The sequence below is a fragment of the Ursus maritimus genome, unplaced genomic scaffold, assembly GCF_017311325.1.
Source record: "Ursus maritimus isolate PB19 unplaced genomic scaffold, ASM1731132v1 scaffold_2, whole genome shotgun sequence".
Taxonomy (NCBI): domain Eukaryota; kingdom Metazoa; phylum Chordata; class Mammalia; order Carnivora; family Ursidae; genus Ursus; species Ursus maritimus.
Genome location: NW_024424452.1, coordinates 32067961 through 32090367, shown reverse-complemented (window position 1 = coordinate 32090367; position 22407 = coordinate 32067961). Strand labels below are relative to the sequence as shown.

Here is a 22407-nt window from a genome sequence, read left to right as displayed (position 1 = left end):
TCCTTCCTTCCTTCCTTCCTTCCTTTCCCTCCCTCCCTTCCTCCTTTCCTTCCTTCCCTCCTAGAAAAATCTCGGGCCAGAAAGCACAACAGCTGGGGTGAAAACCTGGCCCTGGAAGATCTGTCCCCCTGTATGGCGTTGCCTCCAGACTATGGCTGGGAAGTGAAATCATTCCTCATTTGGAAATTAATGAGGTTTCCTGGAGCGGGCTCAGCCCCAGCCAGCAGCGCCACGTGTGAGTTCCCCAGACTTGCAGTGAGCTGACTTGACATACACATTCAATTCAATGTCTGGGTAAGAACAGGCTTCCCGTGGGAGAGTTGTAAAATCTCCTGCTGAAGTTTGGCTTAGATTTTCATGGTGTGTGTGTGTGTGTGTGTGTGCATGTGCACCTTGCTCTTTGTTATTTTCGGGCCGTAGACATGGCGCATGAAGACTGATTGTGAGTACTGTACCCATTTCCAACCACATCACGTTTGGAAACACGTACCTATGGGCCCCGAATGAGGGCCATGCTCTGCCATAGAGCCCAGGGACACCGCAGCAGACTAGTCCCCACCACCCTGGAGACCAGGGTCCAGGGCAGGAGACAGACGAGCAGGGAAACAAAGTCACAGGCTGGGAGGTCTCATGAAGGAAGTCAGCATGACGATGCAGGAAAACGGGGTAGGCAGGGAGTGGGGGGCACTGCTTTGGATAAAGGTAACTGCAGTTCGTTTCCTGGGGTGGCATCACAAATTACAAACCGGGTGTCTCCTACAGAAACGTGTACTCGGCAGTCCTGGAGGCCACAAGTCCAAACTCAAGGTGTCCCATGATGGCACTCCCCTCCAGAGGCTCCAGGGGAGAGCCTTCCCTGCCTCCTCCAACCTCCCAAGGATGCTGGCAACCACCACCGGGCTGGTGGCTGTGTCATTCCCAGTCTCTGCCCCCAACTTCATTCTCCTTTTCGTATAAGGACCCTTGTCATAGAATGCAGTTAACCCACCCAGCTAATCCAAGATGATCTCGTCTCAAGATCGTAAACTTAATTACACCTGCAAGGATACTTTTCTCAAATAAGGTCACATCCCCAGGTACCAGGGATTAGGACATGGACAAATCTTTTTTTTGGGGGGGTGGGTGTTGACACCTTCTAATCCGCTCCAGTGTTTATGGGAGGAGCTCGACAGATGGTACCTAAGATTACTATATAGAATTAATAATAATAATAATAATAATAATAATAATAATAATAATAAATGTTGACGGGCTTTTTTTTCATTGAGGGCCAATCTGTGCCCAAGGGCAAGAAACCTTTCAATTCAAAAATATTTTGTTGAGAAAAACAAAACAAAACAAAACAAAACAAAACAACTTTGTTGCAAGCAAAGGGAACAGCAAACCCAAGAGCAAGCAAAGATGTTCACGCCAAGGAAACAGTGATCGTGACTCTCCCATCCTCACACTGTTCAAAGAACTGCTCAATGGGAAAACCAGGCTTCCAGTCCCACAACACTAGCAAGCTCAGGACGCCCTGGGGGTGGTTAGTGAAGTAATCGCTGTGCTCTTAAAGAAAACTTCAGAAGTGCTGACAAAAGCAGGGCATCTCACGAACCATTTCCCAAAGGCGAAAATGTCACACTGTCTCTATGGTCAAACCATAGAAGGGCTCAGAAATAGTCAGTCCTTATCATGCCTGGTAAGGAAGTCAATGTTTGCATTTTGGTGAATATTTGTTCTAGAATCTGGGGTGTGACCAGAATGCAGTCATTCTGAGAACTGGGGTTGCATCTTCGATCCCTTCGAGTGCTCCAAGATACATTGTTGTGATACGGAAAAAGCAGGACTCTACAACAAGCAAAGACCTAGGTTCAAATCCTGACGCCACCTCTTACCAAGCGAATGTTCATCACCTCCCAAAAGCCTGTTTCTGTTTCCTCCCCTGTCCATTGGACCATGGGCCCTGACTTTGCCAAGCTGTTACGAGCCCCAAATGTGAGAATAACTGTTTCTTTCTTGCCCTCAAGCACCTTGGGCTCTTACCAGGTAAGAATTTTAATGCCCATTTCACAGATGAGAAAAATGAGGTTCAAGGTACTGAGGTCAGTTGCTCAAGAAGGTACAGGTGTCAAGTCTCAGAGCTGGGATGGAACAGCAAAAGAGGATGACAAAAGGGTGGCGGGATGGTAGACAAGGGGTGTCTAACCCTAATTTCCCCTGGAAATTAGGAAGGGCTTTCAGGACAAGGGGAGGAGGTCTCAGCTTCAAGGTCAAATGGGCGCAGGTATTCCTGAACGAGGGGACGGCATGTGCCAAGGCCCGGGGGCAGGAGATATCTGGAAGGACGCATGTGCCCCAGCTCTTGCTGCTGGAGAAGTGGGCAGGGCTCCTGTAGTTCCAAGAGCCACACTACAGAGAAATCCAACCACTAGGGCAGTCCTCCTCGGGGCTTGCGTTACAACAGACATGATAGCATTCATTTCAGAAGAAATGAAAACAAAACCCATGCAGCCACCACCTCAACTCCTCCTTTGTCCTCTCCTCCCCATTGCGAACCTCTTGAAAATGCTTGGACACACATACTTCCAGTCTTGTCCCCATATATTCATACTTTCTTACGTATTTACCTGCTTCTCTAATTCTAAAGGGCACAGCTGGTCACACTTCAACATCTGAAAACAGAATGCGTTGGACCGTCCACGCCATCGTGCCCATAACACTCTGTAACTTGGTTTTTTTTTTCACTCCACAGTATTTCTTGGTCTTTCATGCACATTAGTGTATTCTCTTTACGGACTACAAAATCTTCCAATGGACATACCACATGGAGACGCTTAGCCATATTTCCACCCATGAGCACCAAGGCTATATCTTGTTCTCCACTGTTACAGAAATGGTTAAGGTGAGACTCTTAGAAACCTCACAGCATAGATCCCAAGAAGTGGAATTACATCGAGTATGAATTTTCTGTTTCTTTATTTGTTTAAAGTGTGTACTTGACTTTCAACAGGCACCTGAGAGGCAGCCTAAAGCCCAGGCCTTCATGCCCAGAGATGCTGAGACCCCGGTGCCCCCCACTTCCCTCCCCACCTACCGCACAGCTATGCATGAATCACACTGAGAATTCCCTCCTGGACTCAGACCACTCTGAATCCCATTATGTCCCCAATCCCTTTATTTCTCTCCCCCACCATCTCCTCTCTTGCAATCAGCACCAAGCATCGTAGGAGGGCTGGTTTTAATTTTCCACACCACTGCAACAGCCCGGTACCCAGAGAGACCGGAGACCCAATCTTGTGATTTTCCAACCTCGTCTCCTCAGAAGACACTGCTGGGCTATGCTGGGCTAGGCGTTTGACCTCTCTAGGACCCAAGGTCCCGGTAAGAAGCACTTTCTGTGCTGCCTCCAGAAACACCAGCCTTCTAGCTGTCTCTGGAACACCCCACCCTCAATCCTACAGCTCAGCTCTGCTCCTACCCTTCCACCCTGTAATTCAAATCTCTGATGCCCAGTTGGAAGAGGCAGCATAGGATGGGGAACTCAGAACCAAGGAAACAGGCGAGGAGCTCGTCTTCTGGCCTGCCAGGGCCTCGGTCTCAGCACACCCACATTACACTGGAATTCTACTCCCTGTCGCATCATTCCCACAGGGCAGAAACCACCTGGCTCCAGATCCCAGATCTACCCGTTACTGTGCAAACTTTGATAACTTACTAACCTCTCTGTGCTTCAGTTTTGTCATTTGAAAAGTAAGGATGGTAACAATACCTGCCTCATAAATTGTCACGAAGATGAAGTGCATTGACAGATGCAAAGCCCTCAGGACAGCATGGGGGATGCAGCGACTGTCCCGTAAACATTGGCTGTTCCTCTTCTTGCCCTTCAACCGTGCCACTGGAAGGTTCCTCCACCATCCTTCTTTATGTGTGACCCTGTTTCATCCCCTTTGCTACACCTAATGCTACTGGAAACAAGTTTACCTTTATTTACTCATTGGTCCATGTGGTTACTATCTGTCTCCTGCACTAGACTCTAAGCTCTGTGTGGGCAAGCTCCACACCTGTCTTGTCATGTTCTATGCCCTCCATCTAGCCCAGAGCTAGGAGTGAAATACATATGTACTAAGTAAGGAAACGAGTCTCTTGTGATTAGCTCCATTTTACAGATGAGAAGCTGAGGTTCAGGGAGGCAATGGGACCTAGAGCAGGAGACATTAATTGAGCTCCTACTATGTGTCTATGCTAAGCGCTTTGCTTACGTGATGTTGTTTCATCTCAGAGCAGCCTGTTTATGGAAGCAGGATACAGGCCAGAAGGCACACCCGGTAAGATCTGGGGGCCTTATCTATGATGGGACTGGCCCTACTCCTTCCCCTTGTTACAAGCAGCGTGGCTCACTCCGGCCAATCAGCACATCCCATCCCGTCAGCCACAAGGATTGGCTCAGCCCTGAGCATATGATCCAATCTGGTCCAACACAAAGCCTACTTGGAAGTTCTGCAGACTTTTGGGAAGTTGAGAGCCTCCCTTCTGCTTGGGCTGCTAAGACTAGAGAGGGTTTATTGAAAGCAGGACCCAAACAGAGGCAAAGCCCAGAGAGGAGAAGAAAGAAATTGAGTTTAATTCTCTGGATCCCCAGCACACTTTTCAGTTCCATGAACGGGGAATTCCTTTTCTTGTTTAAATAAGGATGATTTGCGTTTCACCAAAAGATTTCTGGTTGATACAGCTAGCCTGGTTATTCCTAGATCGAGGCTCTTTTTTCAACATGGTACTGAATTTGATGATCCCCTCCTCCTCCACCAAAAGTAATTCCAGTCCCTGGCCAGGGAATCAAACCCATGACATCCCCAGAGCTAATCTGGAAAACAAAACATCCAAGCAAGCTGGGTTTTTAGTGGGCCCTGGAGTGGTCTCTCTGCTTGGGGTTTCTTGCAGGAAAATTCAAGAGTTCTTCTCCATACACCCCCACTGGGATTTGTCTAGGAGGCTGGCTCGGAGAACACGCTGCTTTGACAACTGTCCTCTCTCCTCTGTGACCTCAGCAGCAGGTCCTCAAAGGAATAAAACGTCTTCACATAACAAAAGGGCTTGGACAAGATTCAAAATTCGTTCTGGGGATAAAGAGATTCTGAGAAAACTCTCCCTCTGGGGGTGGTGTGCAGCGAGCATGTGGTCTGAAGGGGCAAGCTGCTGTTTCTTGGATGATATAATGGTAATAATAGCAGCTCCCACTCAAGGCGCACTTACAGAGGCCAGGCACCACTGGGGTCTTTAAATACACTCTTCCATTGCATCCTCGCCATATCCTTATGAAGAGAGGTGACTGATAGCCTCACTTTGCCCACACAGGAACTTACGCTCAGAGAGCTATAGGAACGCACCCAAGGCTGCGTGCCTTCTTGGCGCTGAAGCTGGGGCTGAGACCTGGGTCTGACACTGAACAGATGAACAGACTGAATGTGATTTTTGCCCGTTTCTCAAAATCCTGGAGCACACAGGGTTGTTGGCATTATTAAGTTTCACAAAGAAGCCAGACCAATGACAACTATATTCAGTCATCAAGTTTACCCAGAGATGTGATAAGTCGGCTAAATGCCAGCACCGAGCCCAGCGAAAGGTCAGTGCTCCAGAGATGGGACTGCATCTAAGGAGGCTGGAAGGAATAGCAAAGACTAGTGTTTAGTGAGCACTTACTAGGTGTCCAGCACTTTCATGCAACACAGAGATCCCACAACAACCAGGCACTATGTGAGGTCCCAGGTAAGGTCACTTTTATCAGCCAGCTGGTTTATGGAACTCTGACCACACCCTCCTTGTGGTTTTGACATTTCATTTTGGTAGATGTGGAAACTGAGTCTCAGAGGTGAAGACACCTGTCCCACGATCCCAGAGGATCCTGGGAAGGGTCTGAGCTGGCATCTGACTCTCATTTCCCTCACGTCAAGGGTGGGAACTCTTGATTATTCTTGCAACAATGCTCTGAGAACACCCCAAATTACTCCCAGTCAGCTTGGGGCTGAGGACAGAGTTCATGGCACCTCTACCTTCCCTCAACCTCCCACATATGTCAAGTGTCTAGGGGAACCTTATGCAGGGTGTAGCAGCTGGGTTATATCAGCTCGTAAGAAACAATTGCTAAGTTTTTAGGAATTGGGGGAGCCAGATGACATCATGTTGATAGCTTGAAGTTGACCCCAGTGGGAATGTTTACACCATAGAAATTGGCAAATGCTTCAAATCAAGACTCCCTCCTCCCCCCAGAAAGACAATTATTAACTATTTCCCCACACACCACTGGACTTCTGTTCCACTTATTTTCTCATTCGTTCATTTAACAAATATGTTCCGCTTCTAACATAATACAATTTGTACCCATTCTCACACCTGGGTCAGCAAATGTGGGCTTGTGACCCCACCCCACACCAGGTTCCGTGCTAAATATTGGGCATCAAACCATGGCAAGACAGAGATGGTCCCCGTCCTCATAGAACTCATGGTCTAATGAGGGAGTCAAACTTTAACTCAAAAAATATCACAAAACCTATGCTATGAGTTGAAGCTGACCAAGTCAAGCTGGTGGGATGGGAGTGGGGAGACTTCAGGCAGAGGAAATGGCATATGCAAAGTCCCAGTGGCAGAAGGAACTTGGGCATGGTTCAGGAAGTGGCCCCAGGCCAGCATAGCCAGAGAAGAAAGAGCAAGGGGGAGATCGGAACTGGAGAGCACCCTGGCAGTCCTTATGGGCCATGCTAGTGATTTGGTCTTTGTTCCCAAGCCTCAACAAGTCCATCAAAAGCAGCCCACATTTTTCAAGGTCTGTGAACTCAGCCCTCCCTTCCTTATCACATTCTTTCTATGGTACTTCTCTGAGCCTCAGCTTCTTCGCTGGAAAAATGAAGGTAATAATGGAGATGATACTTAACTTCACAGGGTAGCAGTAGAGATTAACTGAAGACATAGATGGAAAGCATTTAGCTCCACGTCTGGGCCACTGCCAGCCTCAGTGAATTCACCAAACTATTATGTTTAGGTCCCTTCTTTCTGAAGTGTCTGTTCAGCGCATTCGCTTCCCTCATTCAGTCTTCCCACTGTTACTGAGTTCCAAGCACAGTGCTAGGCACTGGGAAATCAGCCCTGAACAGGACAGACCCAGTGGCCCCGGGGGAGGGGGATGCTCTCTGCCCCGATCTCCTTTCTTGAATCATTCCACAGATATTACTGCATCCCCACTACTGCCAAGTGCTTGTTCTCAGCCCTGAGAGGTGCACGTGGGGCAGGAGGGGGAGCCTTGGGAAGGGCAGGTGAGGGAAGGCTCAGGGCACATGGGGCTAGAAGGGGGGAGTCTAGGCGGTGGTGTGGGGAGATCCAGGAGGGCTGAGGCAGAAAGGGAGAGGCAGGGCAGGCTGGGTCACGGGGGGTGTTCGGGGACAGTGGGGAGGTGGTGATCGGAGGGAGAGTCTGGGAGGCAAATGGAGGGTGGGAATGGAGGGCTGAGGTCGCGCTCAGGCTGGGGTGGGGTCTGAGGGAGGAGTTTGCAGTCCACTGGGAGGGATGAAGCGTCAGATGGGGGTCTGAAGGCAGAGGGGGAAGTCTGAGAGCGCAGGTATGGGGTCTGAGAGGCTGACATGGGATGTGCCTTGAGGTCTATGGGCTCAGACCTCCTCTCTTTCAGCATTCAGCTCCTGAGGCGTCTCTTCAGACTCCCACCCACCCTCCCTCATGCTGCTTGTCACTCTGAAATGTGACTGCGCATTTCCCCATCTGTCTCCACAGCTAGTCTGTGAGCTCCTGGAGGGCACGACCTGGGTCTTAATCATCAGCATGGTGCCTGATGCAGAGGAAGCCTGCAATCAACGTTTGTCGAATGAATCCTAAACCACATAATGTGACTTGTGGCACAAGAGAGGCCTGGCCCCTGTTCCTAATGCCACTCCCTTCTTCCGCCGTCCGCCCCCTCCACAGGGCGCCGCCCCGCTCTTCAGAAACGAGCTCCAAAACCGGTGTCCAGACCTGGGATTCTCCCCCGATCCCCACCTTCCCGGACTCACTGAGAAGTTGTCGGCTTGAGTCGCTGACGGTCACGTTCTCCTGCCAGAAGGGGTTCATCAGCGGCACGCACGGACTCTGGACTGGAGGGGCGGAAGAATCAGTGGGTGTGGACCTGGAGTTGGGACCCCAGCCCGCGGTCTCACCCCCACGCCTACCCTAGATGCCACCCCGCGCGGGCGGATCCTGCGGAGACCAGAGCAGCCGCGGCCGGAGCCGGCCCCACTCCAGAGCCCTCCTCCCACCTGGCCCGGGGCCCAGACCCCGCGTTTTGTGCTTTGGGGCTCAGGGGAAGGCTGCGAACCCAGCAACAGGTCCCGGGCGGGCGCGGCACCGCGCAGGGTCCCCGCGCTCCTCCTTACCCCGGCAGGTGCGCCAGAGGCCGGAGTGTGAGCTCAGAGGTTCAAGCTGACTGCGGTTGGCGGGCCCCGCCCGGCCCCGCGCCCCCGGGCCGCCCCGCTCCAGCCGCTCGGTGTCAATGATGTACCAGAAGTCCGTGCCGATGGCTGCCGCCAAGAGCACGAAGCTGAGCGCCCCGGTCAGCGCCGCCGCGCTCGCCAGCATGCCCAGGTGCACCCGCATGGCGCAGCCCAGCCCGCAGACCGCCGCCCGCGGCTCCCAGCTCCTCCTCCTGAGCCTCCGGACTGGGAGCTGCCCGGGCCTTGGGTCCTGAAGACCTCCCTCTCGCCCTGGCTCCGCCCTCAGACCCTCACCTGCGCCCTCAGACCTGCACGCGCTCCTCCCAAACGGCTCCCAGCCCTCCCGTGCCACCGCCACTCTCAGATCCCATACCTGCGCTCTCAGACTTCCACCTCCACCTTCAGACCCCCATCTGACCGTTCATCAATCCACTTGGACCTCAATCTCCTCCCTCAGACCCCACCCCAGCCTGAACGCGACCTCAGCCCTCCATTCCCACCCCCCATTTACCTCCCAGACTCTCCCTCGGATCATCTCCCCACTGTTCCTGAACAGCCCCCCCGCCCCCACCCCCCACGACCCAGCCTGCCCTGCTTCTCCCTTTCTGCCCCAGCCCTCCTGGCTCTAGGACCAGGAGGTCCTAGTCTACGACCTAGACTTCCCCCTTCCAGCCCCCTGTGCCCTGAGCCTTCCCTCACCGCCCAAGCCCCCACCCCCACCCCACGTGCGCCCCTCCTCCTCCGTGGGGAGCGCCCAGACAGGTGCTGGAGATGTGGGTGCTGTACTGCAGGACAGCGGCCTCCCAGAAAGCTGGGGGAGTAAGACAGTGGGGCCTCCTCAGCCTGATAGTCCCTACCCCGGGTTTAGTCTTCAACATCCCTCTTCCTCCAGTTCCAATTATCCTTCCTGCAAAATCCACCTTCAGCTGATATTTCTAAGTTGACTACAGAGGCAAAAGGTAGATCCATTTTTTAATAAAAGTGCTTAAAGCAATGGGCTAGGCCAGTCTATCAGTTCTACCACCTCCATCACTGCCACCATCACCATCACCACCATCACCATCATCACTATTATCATCATCACCATCACATCACCATCACTACTATTATCATCACCATTATCATCACCATCATCACCACCATCATCATCACCATCATCACCACCACCATCACTATCATCATCACCATCATCCTTATCAATTCCACCATCTTCTTCACCACCATAAAACCTTTCATTCTTTCAAGAAATACTTCTTGAGTGCCTGCTATGTACCAGACTCTATAGCTTGTGTTGAGAATCTAGGCATGAGCAACTCAAACACAGCCCCTGCCATTACGAAGTGCACGGTGTAGGCTTCTCAGCCTTCTCAAAGCAGGACACAGAGAGAAAATAATCATGTTTGTAGGGCACACAGGGGTCCACAGAGGAAGATTCTAGATGCTGGAGATGACTCGCCTTAGGAGCTGCAGCACTCCTGTGACACATTCTTAAAGAAACATGGTGCCAAGACTCAAAAACTGATTAACTGGCAAGAGAATCATTAAACAAAGTGTCCTCGGAACAGGGTGCCATGAGAGAAAGTAACAAGGGAAGGTTATTTGGATTTGGAACCTAGGAAGTGACATGGATACTGAGACTCAAAGGATGAAAAAGCATTTCACGCCTAGGGGATGACTTATACGAAGGGTTTGGTACATTCTAGAAAAACCAAAAGAAGAGTGAGTAATCAAGCTAGAACACAGTGAGAGGGAAGCAAGTAGAGGGAAACGAGACTGGCGTACAGGTAGGGGCCAGGTCATGTTGGTCTTGAGGTCATGTTAAGTGTTAGGATTTTAGTTGAAGCCACTGAATGGGTTTGAGCAGAGAAGTGAATTCACATTTTTTTTACATTTTTGCATTTTTTGAAATTTCACTGTCCATACTGGCTTTAGCATGGAGCATAGACTATAGGGAGGCACGAAGGCCAGCAAGGAGGTCAGTTAGCAGTAGAAACAGCAAGAGCTGCTAGTGGCTTGGGCTAGGGTGGTGACAGCCGTGCACAGACAGTGACGTGAGTACGTAACTTTTAAAATTGAGGAGGGTAGGGGGCACCCGGGTGGCTCAGTCAGTTACACTTCTGCTTTTGGCTCAGGTCATGATCTCAGGGTCCTGGGATTGAGCCGCACATCCGGCTCCCTGCTCAGAGTCTGCCTCTCCCTCTCCCTCTACGATCTCTCTCACTTTCACTCTCCCTCAAATAAGCAAATAAGATCTTAAAAAATAAAATAAAATAAAATAAAATAAAATAAAATAAAATAAAATAAGGAGGGCAGAATTGATAGGACTTGGTGATAGACGGGGGCTGTGAAATACTCTTTTCCTTATTACCTTCCTCTCCTTACCAACACCATCTTACTCATCATTGGCCTCCTCGCCTTCATAATCAGCCGCAGCAGCACCCTGAACAGAACTATCACCCGCAAGAACATATCCTCCCCTTGATTGTGCACACCATTCCATTCCGTCACTCTTTCCACCACGGCCATGATTAGGATTGATCTTTCCCATCACCGTCACCACTGAAGCCTTTGCTTTCAATTCCACCCCACTGTTGCTGTTATCTTCACTTGCAACATCATCAAAACAGCGCTCAATTGTTCCGTCAGCACTAGGGAGCCAAGACGAAGGTGAAATTCAATGAGGCTGGTCCCAGGCCCCCCAAGGATGTCTTTAAAGTTGAATTTCTTCTTTCTCTCGGCTGTTTTTCTCTCTCTTGGCTTCATTCTTACCCAGACTCTCATTTGTTGCACCCTGGGGCTGTCTTTCACAGATTAGCAACCCCGACAAAAAGAACCTCTTTTTCAGCGGTGCAAGCCAGATTTCCAAAATTGAAGCTGATATCCCCAGGTCTGACCAATCTCTGTGGGTGGGAGGGATAAAATGAATTGGCTGGCCAAGTCTAGATCACCTGCCTGCCCCTGGAGCCCAGGTAGGGTGGATCTGTTTCACTCCAACATTTGAGCTAAGAGGTGTCATGGCTATCAAAGATAGCAAATAAAAACACAAGACACCCAGTCAAATTTGAATTTCAGATAAGCAGTGCATGGATTTGTAGTATAAGTATGTCCCATGCAATATTTGGAATATACTTATACAAAAAAAAGTTTTTATTGTTGCTATCCAATCTGAAGTTCAAACTTAAGTGAGTGTCCTGTATTTTATCTGGCAAACCCAGCTGGCTCCTCAAAGGAACACCAAGGTGCTATTACCAGAACCGGGAGAAGGGGAGAAGAGGTGAAGGGAAACCAAAACAGCAGATGCCCCTACACCCAGCCTGTGTGCCTGCCTCCACCAGATCCCACTTCCCTCACCGACATAAGAAGGGCTTCTCCCAGGCTTCCTTCGCAAAGACAACTCTGTTGGTTTTGAACATTCTGTTTTTCCTGAGGATTTTAATATAATCTACCTAATCGTGCTCAGCTACTCTTGAAGAAAACAGACTGTAATGTTTTTCAGGAAGATGGAAGCACATCAAACATTGGACAATATCATTACTCAGCCCATCAACTGAAGAGGCATGATAAAATCGGAAGGCTTCTGAGGCAGAACCCAAACCAGCCACAGCATTGAGAATTAAAGCCACACCGGGCACCATGCCGGGTCCTGGCGTGGTGGAGGACGCGTCGGGTAGGGGTCCCAGAGACTGGTTTTGAGTCTTAAATCAGTGTCTGACAGGCTCTGGGAGCCCAGAGAAGTTGCCTTCTTTCTCTGAGCCTCCATTTCCTTAGCTGTAAAATGGGGGTGCTCCTACCTATCAGTCCCAGAAGGGGCACTCTGAGAGGATGGGATGAGCGTGTGCTGACGACCGATGTAAAAAGCACGTTGTAACCTATGCAAAGTCAGACCAACGTTACTATTAAAACATGGAGAGAGCACAATGAGACAAGGTGGGGGGAGTGCACTCTAAGAATGTAAGGAGGAGGAAATATTTTAAAAGAAAGAGAAGGAGGGCAGAAAGGAGGGAGGATATCAGGACATCAGGAAGAATGGTTACCTCTCTCTCATTATGAAGCACCAGGCATCATGGGAAAGGAGGCATTTTTTTTTTAATTAGAGAGATCTGGATCCGTGCAACTCTGCAGCCCTGAGGCCCCAGTTGCCTCACCAGCCTCACCTACCCAGTCCTTGAACATGTGAAATTCTTTCCTGTCCTGGGCCTTTGCACGTGCTGCCCCCTTTAACTGGGACACTTGAAGGTCCACTGTTTTTTTCTTGTTTGGTCTCAGAAATTACTTCTTCAGGAAGGGTTTAACTAACACCCCAGCATAGGTTAAAGTCTCTTATGATGTGCTGACTCACGTGTGGTGAATGCCCTACCACTCCCCTCCAGCATGCAACTTCCCAGCTCATGCCCACAGCACCCAACCACACACCCCAGTGACTCTCCATGCAGGACTTTTCTCCCTGGGGGAGAAGGCTGGAATTGCTGGAGAGGGAATGCCCGCAGGAACAGCCAAGGATGGGTGGGTGGGGAAGATAAATAGCCCCAACTCTCTCACCCCTTAGAGGTGGACAAAGCTATGAGGTTCTCAGTCTAGGTGAGCCCCAGCTGCCTACCACAGTGACCTGCTCAGTGGTACAGCTTATGTTGGTTTCTTTCCTTCTCCACCTTAATTCCCCCACTTGTACCAGTGTGTCCTAAGATCACCCCCCAAATAAAATTACTTGCCCTCGAATCCCTATCTCGGGGTCTATTCCAAAAGAAACCCAGCCAAAGACATATACTGAGATTCTCCAATAGTAATTAATGATTAATAAGGAAGTTATTTGCTACCTGTCTGGCTGCTCCTTTGGACATTCAGGCAGTATGGTAGATACTATAGGATAGCTCATCCAACATCATCCTGATCCAACTCCCCCTTCACATTTCTAGACACCATTCAGCCAGTGGTGGGCACGTGACAAACTTCTGACTGATGGGGTAGAGTCTGTTGGGAAAGGAAACTCCAAGAAAAGCAAAAAGACCTTGGGAGAAGGTTTTTGGTCCACCTGGAATACAGATGTGATATCTGAAAGTACAGCAGCCATCTTGCAACCATGGGGACAAACCTCCTTGTGGGTGGCAAATCCAAAAAGATAGAGAGTCCGAGTCTCTAACGGCATTGTTGAAACACCTGCCCCATCCTTCAATCGCCTACCACCAAAATACTTTTAGAAGGTAAAAATAAACCCCAATCTGTTTAAGCCCCCATTTTAGGATGTCCGTGTTTGCAACTGAATGTATTGTGAACTGATGCAGACAGGGATTAGGTTGGTCCTATCCAATGCATATTGTTGGCTTTTAGGTTAGTGCATAATACACAGTAGATGTGTAATGAAGATTTGTTGATTTAATAAATGAATTCTGCCCGAAAGTCTCTTCCTGCAAGCACAGAGCTTATTTTGTGTGGCAAACCCATAAGGAACAAACTCAGGGCTTTAGACATATAGCCAGAATATCTGTACAGTTATTAAGATTGCAGCACTAGAGAGAAATGGTCTCTGTTTATTAAGTCTCTTGAGGTCATGGTGTTGGACTCCACAGACTTGACCCATTCATAACTATTTAAGTGCAAAGCCTCCATCTGTCCGTTAGAAACACCTAGAAGAGCTGGCTGCCACTCTTCATACCCTATATGATGTAATTAGCTTAGAATGAAAAGGGATCAGTAACCCACTGGTCTAATTTCCCCGTTACACACCTGGCATGGTGCCAGGAGATGAAAGCAGGCTGCCTTTCCTGCATTTCCAGGAAAATCTTCCCAAATCGGCATACAAATCCCTTGGCCTGAGAGAGGCTGCTTCCAGGAGCAATGTGGTAGGGAAAGCACTAAGACCAGAAGACAGTGCGTCTGGGTCCCAGCACCACCAGCCTGCTGAAAGATCTGGAACTGCTTACTTCCCCTTTCTGAGCCTGGGCTTCCTCGTCGGTAAAAGGAGCTAGTGAGAGTCCTCTTCTGGAACTCTCTTCCAGGAACAGCTTACATGCTAAACTGTTACAATGTGGCAGACACATCAGGTATGTTTCCTTTTTGACTCCTCACATCAATTTTATCAGAGAAACACACCACCACAACTTATCATTGGTACAACTGGGATACAAAAAAACTGCACAGGGTTAATGTCCACAATTCAGTGAGTTTAGACATTTGTATACATTTGTGTTACCATCACCACAATCAAGATGATGAACGTATTCATCACCTTCAAAGGTTCCCTTGTGTCCTGTGGTTGTTTTGTTGTTGGTGGGGGTTTTGTTTTTTATTGTTTTGTTTTTGTTTTGTGGTAAGAATATTTAACCTGAGATCTACCCTCTTAACAAATGCTAATCCCATCTGGGAAAACCCACACAGACACAACCAGAAAAAAATGTTTAATTTGGCCAGTCAAGTTGACATAAAATTAACTGTCGGGGGGAGAGGGGATGAAGAAGGACTGTAAAGGTGCATGAGGTTGCTTTTGGGGATGAAACAAATGTTCTAATATTAGATGGTGCTGATGGTTGCACAACTCTGTAGATAAACTAAAAACCAGTGAATGAATATACAGATTATATATATGTATTCAGTACGTATACACATCTATATATATGCAAATATATGTGTGCCAAGTTGTAAAAGCCAATTCAGACTTGCCCAGGCCTGAACAAAAGGAACTGGAAGGAAGAGCTCAGGAAAGCTGAAGATGGAGAGAGAGTGACGGTGGAGGCAATGACCAGAATGACAGTAATCACAACAGCACCGCCTATGGAAAGTGGACATCCGCCAAGCACCAGGCACAGTGGCTCTACCACCTCACCTCAGTAACACTGCATCCAGGAGGTGCTGCTGCTCCAGAGGTGGGGGCTCTGGAGGCTGGCCACCTGCAAACCGCACCTGCAGCCCTTCCTAGCCTGGGACTTGGGCAAGGTCCAAAGCCTCGCCAAGCCTCAGCTTTTCCACCTGTAGAGAAGGCATAGGATGACCCTGACCTTGGGATTGGGAGGATGTGAGCTGGAATCAGGCATGTGAAGCTCTGAGCAGAGCCCTGGGTAGCCCGTAAGAACAGCCGGCAAGCATTAGCTCTGGCTATTAGCGTGGGTGCCTGCTTGATAAGACATGCACAGCGGCTCAGAGTTTGACCCAGCAAGGTCACACAGCTAATAGGACATGAACCTATTGTTCCAACCCAGGCCAGCCCCAAACTGGGGGCTAATCCACTACCCATCCAGGTATGAATCCAAACAATTAGGTCTGCCACCTTCGCCTGCCCCAGCCCTGCCCCTGAAGGCACCTCTCCAGATCATAAATGCCAAAACTGCCACAACAGTGCCCCGCACCAGCCTCCAGTCAGCTCCCCCAGCCCTCTGAGGCCAGGGAATGCAAAGGCCATGATAGAAATTCACTGATAGAGATTCTGAACAGCACAAGTGGTAGGTCTGGAACCAACCAGATCTCCAAGGTCATGTTCCCTTGACGCCGCCTGCTGCTGGGGCCACTGTCCCTCCCTTCCCCAGCCAGGACCTACAGTGAGAGACTGTGAGAGACAGATATCTCAATACTTTGGCTCAGCAGAGGCTGGAAAAAAATCACAACATCAGCCCAGACATCTTGCAGAAGGAGAGGGGGACCCAAAAAGGGAAAGGGTACAGTTACTCAAGCCCTCGCAGAAGATGAGGAGAGGGCCACCTACGTTCAGCCTGGCAAGTTCTCATTTACTGAGCAATGACTGTGTGCTGGGCACTAAGGAAACCACAGGAATAGGACAAGGTCCCCTTCCTTCTCCGAGGACCTCACAGTGTCCTGGGGAACATGGAAAAGGGAAGGAATACATGCCACACAACAGAGCACAGGTAGTCACAGAAACAGGCCAAAATCATCCTCTTTGATGACAAATGCCATTTGTAGAGTGCCGACCCAGAAGCCCCTTCCCACATCAGGGGATTCAGAGAGCCCCCTGTCCACCTCCACCCCAGTGGGTCTCCCTCACCCTACCATGCCAATGAGAATTGAGCTTCACAACAAGCCAGCAGGAGTTTCCTGTGGCCACTGTGCCAACTCGTCACAAATTAAGTGGCTTCACAGAACACATATGAGTCTGTCTCAGGTTGGGGGTCAGATGTCTGAAATCAGTTTCCCTGAGCTGAAGCGAAGGTGTTGGCCAGTTGCACTCGTGCTAGAGAATCCAGGGGATCCATTTCCTTGCTGCTTCCAGCTTCTGGAAGCCACCTGCTTTCGTCAGCTTGTGGCGCCTCCCTCCATCTTCAAAGCCAGCCGCGTGGCACCTTCTCTCCTGTTGAGCTCTGCCTCTGTCTTTGTACTCTCTCCCTCTGACCCTCCTGCCTGCCTCTTGTAAGGACCCTTGTGATCACACGGAGCACACCCAGAAAATGCAGGAAAATCTCCCCGTCTGCATTTGAGACCCTTAACCTAACCACATCTGTAAATTTCCTTTTGCCCTGGAAAGTTAAGAGAGTCGCACATTTCAGGGATTAAGAAGATGTGAACACCTTTGGGGTCCCTGATTCTGCCCAGAACAAGCCCTAATGAGATGGGGGCTCACCATCACCCCATGTTAGAGATGCAGAAACCAAGGCTTAGAACACTTATCTAAATACTCAAAAGGAGCAGGGATTTGAAACTGGGTTCACCCAGTCCCTAAGAGTACACAGGTTCTAGTCTCCACTCTACTACAAAAAACAGTGGAAGTCCCCAGCAGGCAGTCAAAGAGGGCTTCTTGAAAGAGAGGACCCCCAAGCCAAATGGCATCTGCAGTTGGGGCATAAATAGGGCATTCCGGGGCTGAACTGCAGGCCGCCTGACTGTGCTTCCCTCCACTGCTCCCCTGGGCAGCATCTGCGCATGCCACGTGGCGAAAAGCAGCTCGGTAGCCAGTTTCCCCTGTCGTTCCAGACCATCATGACAAAAATAGTAGCGGAGCTGGAAGCTTTAACAATCAAGTCAGTTATCTCCACCCTTGTTTGAATATCTGGACCCTCCCCGAGCATTCATCTCCCGTCTGAAAAAAATGAGCAGAACTGACGTCTATTAACCTAAGTGCATTAGCCCACCCTCCCTACCCCCTTCCATTCTTCTCCCAGCCCTTGGAGTTCTGTTCAGAAGCATTTTTCCAGTATGAAGAAGGATCTCATTTCTACAACAGCCAGGGGAAATAAGGCGTCTAGACACAGACCAGACAGGCCTGGCCTTCCCCAACCTTGGCCGTTACTCAGTCTGAATAGAACCCCTTGGAGAAGTTGCAGGCAAGGACTCCTGGGACCGTCCAGGCTGGGAAGGAGTGGAAATGTTTAGTATAAAAATAGTACGTAACCTTTTTTTTTTTTTAATCTTGGGGAAAAGGAAGAAAATAAGTTTCCTATTATCCCATAGCAGAGAAAGCTCTATTAAGATGGGAGGTGCATTTCTTGTCTAATCCTTTTCCTATGAGTAATATAACGATAATGGCATTTATTAAGTGTATTCTGGGTGCAGGGTGCTGTTCTTGAGCATTTACATGCATTGTGTCGGTCCTCACGGCAATTGCATGAGGTAGATGCTATTATCGTCTGCAGTTCGCTGGTGGGAAAAAGCAATAAAATGATAAATAGAGCCGGGATGGTGGACAAGGGCAGAGGCTTTGAAGGTAGACCACCAGTTCTTTCTTTTTCTGTCTAACTTTATATATTCCCTGTGTAGGTAAAATTGAGACACGTTGTGATATACACAAGTTTTAAAATTCAAAAGGTACAAAACGTCACACCACGCAAAGTGTCTCTGCCTCTCCTGATCCCAGTCACCAGGTCCCCTTCCCCAGAGGCAACCGCTCTTAGCAATTTCTTTTTTAAAGGATTTTTTATTTATTTACTTGAGAGAGAGAGAGGGAGGGAGAGAGCACAGCAGGGGGAGGGGGGAAGCAGACTTCCCACTGAGGAGGGAGCCCGATGCGGGGCTCCATCCCAAGACCCTGGGATTGCAACCTGAGCTGAAGGCAGACGCTTAACCAACTGAGCCACCCAGGTGCCCCTCTTAGCAATTTCTTTGTATCTTTCCAGAGGTATTTTGAGCAAGCAAATAGGGGTTTGTACACCTGTGTGTGTGTGTGTGTGTGTGCATTCCTTTTTACAAAAGGTAGTATACTCAACACCTCTGTTTGCTAATTTAACAAAATATCTCAACGGTCATTATGAGTCAGTCGAGGGCGGGTTCTCACTGCATAGCACTGAGAAGACATTTCACTAGTTCCTCCTTCATGCGATCATTGTGAGAAGCAAATAATGCAGGTAAAGCACTTAGCTAGAGCCTTACGCATAGTAAGCACTCACAACATGTAAGATATGATTATTAGAATTGCAATCATACTGCTTATGGAGTCTTCTTTTCAACTCTAATTGCATCACTCAATTAGCCATCACATGCAAAAGTAAAAACGAACCTCAATCCTTACCTTGCACCACATATAAGAATGGGCTCTCAATGGACCACAGATCTAAGTGTAAACACCAAAGCTATAAACTAGAGAATCACAAGGGAGGAGGCCTTGGGACTTGGGGTTAAGCAAGATTTCTCAGGCAGGACACAGCACCATTCATAAAAGAAAACCATAGTCCCGATGATGCTACCCCCTGGTAATCACACACATGTAAACCCCTCTTTGTGAGTGGGGCAGGACCCTCAACTTGCTTCTAAACAAACACAGCAAAGTTGATGAAATGTCATTTCCATCATTAAATTACCCAAGATTGTGGTTATAATGTCCATCTTGCCAGGAGACTCTCTCTGTTTGCCTTCTCAGCATGCATACTTTGTATTGGCAAGGCCAGCATAGCCAGAAATTGCATCCAGCTCTCTAGCCATCACCGGTGAGTAACCAAGGCCCTCAGTCAACAGCTCTGGAGGAACTGAATTCTGCCAACCACCTGAGAAAGTTTGGAATCAGACCCTTCCCCAGTCAAGCTTTCAAATGAGACCCTGGCCCCAACCAACAACGGTTGCAGCTTTATGAAAGACAGACACACAGGGGACCCAACCAAGGCATGCCTGGGTTCCCACTTCACAGAGTCAGTGAAATAAAGAGAAATGTGCTCTTTCAAGCTGCTAAATTTGTGGTGCTTTGTTACACAGCAACACAGAACTGATAAAATCGGCATGTTTCTGGAGAGCAGTTGGGTGCTGTGGGTTGAGGACCTTAACACGCATATGCTCTTTGATTCTAGAACTCCACTTGGGGAAATAGCTCATTTCTCCAAAGAGAACATACAAAGATGCCCATCACAGAGTGCCTAGTCCGAGAACAGTATCTAATATTTAGTGAGGACCTGCTATCTGCCAGGCACTTTGTATGCTTTACTTCACTTAAGCCCCGCAGCAATCCTATTCTTGTCATATTACACCCATTTTACATGGCAGCTAATAAAGTCTCCAAGAGGTGAAGTGACTCGCCCAAGATGAGTGAGACAACACTTACTACATTCTTAACATGGTGTCTGGCACAAGGCGAAGGGCTCAGTAAATCTCACAGTGCTTGTACTCATTTCGTTTCAAACGGCAAAAACTTAGCCCAAAACAGTCTAAGCTAAAGAGGGCTCACAGAATTGGGGCGTTCAAAGAGGTGGCTGGCTCCAGGCGTGGCTGTATCCAGGACCTGGAAGGATATCTACCATCAGGAGTCTGCCTTTACCATTCCATTAGTTCTGCCTGCTTCTGTTTTTCAGATTCTAGCCACATGACAAGCAAAGGCCCCGGACTTATTTCCTCCTGACTTAGCAAGCCTGAGAGAACAGGAGCATCCCCTTCCCAAAACCCACAGGCTGATCCCAGAGAAGAATCTGATTAGCCCTGATTGGGTCACATGCCCCTTTCTAGAATTATGTTGCCAGGAGGTTAGGGCTGTATGACTGGTCCTCCTGGATCACATGACCATCTCCCAGGGTTGTAAGTGTCATGATTGACGGTCCCTCCCAGAACCATAAGCAGGGGACAGAGTGGTCCCCAAGAGGAAGGAAGCACTGCAGACAGCGTGGGCACAGCCACCCCCATTAGCAATGATTATTCCAGCATGGACGTTGAGGGGCAGACCACAGTCAGGCCACCACCATCAGCTCTGGAGCTCACATCACACCCCTCATCTCTTACCTCCCTGCGCTAACCTTTTCAAACTTCAGGGCAGCTCCGGAGCTAAGAGCTGAAAGCGGCTGTCAGCATGTCTGCAAAACAAGTCCCAGGCCTGACGGTGTGCAGCAAAAAGCAGCCCCTCCGAGAGCCTCTGTGAACAAAACCGGCTGGATGCAAAGGTCAGAGCCAAGATGAGCTGACGTGCCCCCGGGGTCAGATATACACACAAGGGCCCAGGGCTGCTGACGCTGCTGGCGACACAGCCGGCCCAGGGGAGGCCCTCTGGAAGGCTGAGGGGCTGGCTGCTTCTCCGTGGCCCTACCCAGATGACGGAAACAGTCATAAACTGGCAATGAGTATTGTTGTTCCTATCTGTCTAAAGTGTGATCTCCAAGAAGAACAAGGACCAGGTCTCTGGCTGCCCCAGCACCAAAGGAGCTTTCCATCCCTCTTTCACACTGCCCATTCCGTGAGTACAGACATTTCCATCCTCGAGAGACAGACCACACATTCAGCTTCCCACTCAGACTGACTTTTCCTGACACCCTGTCCAGTTCAGCCCCATCTCTCTGTGCTGCTCCCACGCCTTGCCTTTCCTAACAGGAGTTACAGCCGCCTGGCCCTGTACAGGAGCCGGTGTGTTGTCTGTCCCCGCCAGCGGAATATAAGCCTCACGAGGGCAGGAATGGTTGTCTCTCTTGTTCACTGCTTTACACTCAGCTTACAGAAGCCTTCCGAGCACACAGCAAGCACGCAACATGTGCTTATTGGGTGAATAAGTGCATTTCTTATTACCCAATCTCTGTCAAACGTGGAAAACAAACACACGACCAATGAGACACAGAGATGTTCTGTTTCAGGAAAAACGGACAATAGTGTATTCACCTGCAGAAATGTCTGCATGAGCAAACCACGGATTGGCCTGACCAGCCTGACGCCTTTAGCACTTGAGGCTTGCTGTAGACCCCTAGCCTACAGCGACATATCAGTGAAAATCTAAAGAGAGCTGAGGTTTCCTATAGAAAATACATATCTCATATACAGATAAAGACTCAACCAACGTTTACTTAAGGGGCTGAAATAGTAAATACTTGAGGCATTCCTGGCCATATGATCTGTCACAACTGTTCTGTCTCTGTAGCACAAAAGCAGCTATAAACAGTTGCAAATAAGTGGACCTGGAGAGAGCGGACCTAGAAGAGAGAAGGACTGTCTGTGGGCACCTGGGTTTTCAGGCTGCCCAGCACCCCTTCCCCCTTCTTCAAAGGAGAACCATGCCTTCCACTGCACAGTCTTGGTGGGGCTGTCATTCAAGGTGTCCCACCCACTCACAGCAAGATAGACCCTTCAGATGCTCCTGTTTCTGGAATTTGCCTCACGAACACAGAACCTAACCCGGCAGGATTTGGCTGGCTGGTTCTACATGAACTCTTGAGGGACTGAAGAGAGGAATCTGTGTTAGGGAGCAAGTATTATATACCAGGTAGTGAACTGAGCTGTTTCCTTGAGTCCCTAAAATAATGCTGTCGGGTGGGCATGATCCTCATTTTACAGATGAAGGAAAGTGAGGCTCAGAGACATTAATAACTCGCCCAAAGTCACACAGCTCATTAGCAAAGACCCCAAAGCCCTAGCCTTGGTGGCCACATCACACTGCCTCTCCTGGGATGGCTGCTGGTTCTGGTTATCCCACTCCAGGTCACTCAGTGCCTGTGCACCCCCGTCCCCACTGGCGTTCCAGCTCCCTCCCCCAACTTCCACCCAGCTCCTGTGGAAGCCTGCTTATCCCCAAGAGCATGCAACCTGCCCCATTTGCCTGCAGCCCTTCCGACCAGCCCACCCTCCCTGA

At 49.5% G+C, this 22407-nt stretch overlaps 1 protein-coding gene across 3 annotated transcripts in view; it reads right to left on the bottom strand.

Annotated features, from left to right (window-relative positions):
• The window catches only part of TMEM114 (transmembrane protein 114), a 27963-nt gene extending 7177 nt beyond the window's left edge, over positions 1–20786 (bottom strand). For 2 of the 3 annotated variants that reach the window (XM_040635349.1, XM_040635350.1), the window contains exons 1-2: positions 8394–8613; positions 8034–8114 (exon numbers count right to left, since the gene is read on the bottom strand). In XM_040635349.1, coding sequence (XP_040491283.1) covers positions 8034–8114; positions 8394–8613 — 301 coding nt within the window. Of the gene's footprint in view, positions 1–8033; positions 8115–8393; positions 8614–20579 lie in introns of those variants that run through there. The other variant, XR_005836083.1, reaches the window with a different exon arrangement.
• Positions 20787–22407: the final 1621 nt, after the last annotated feature.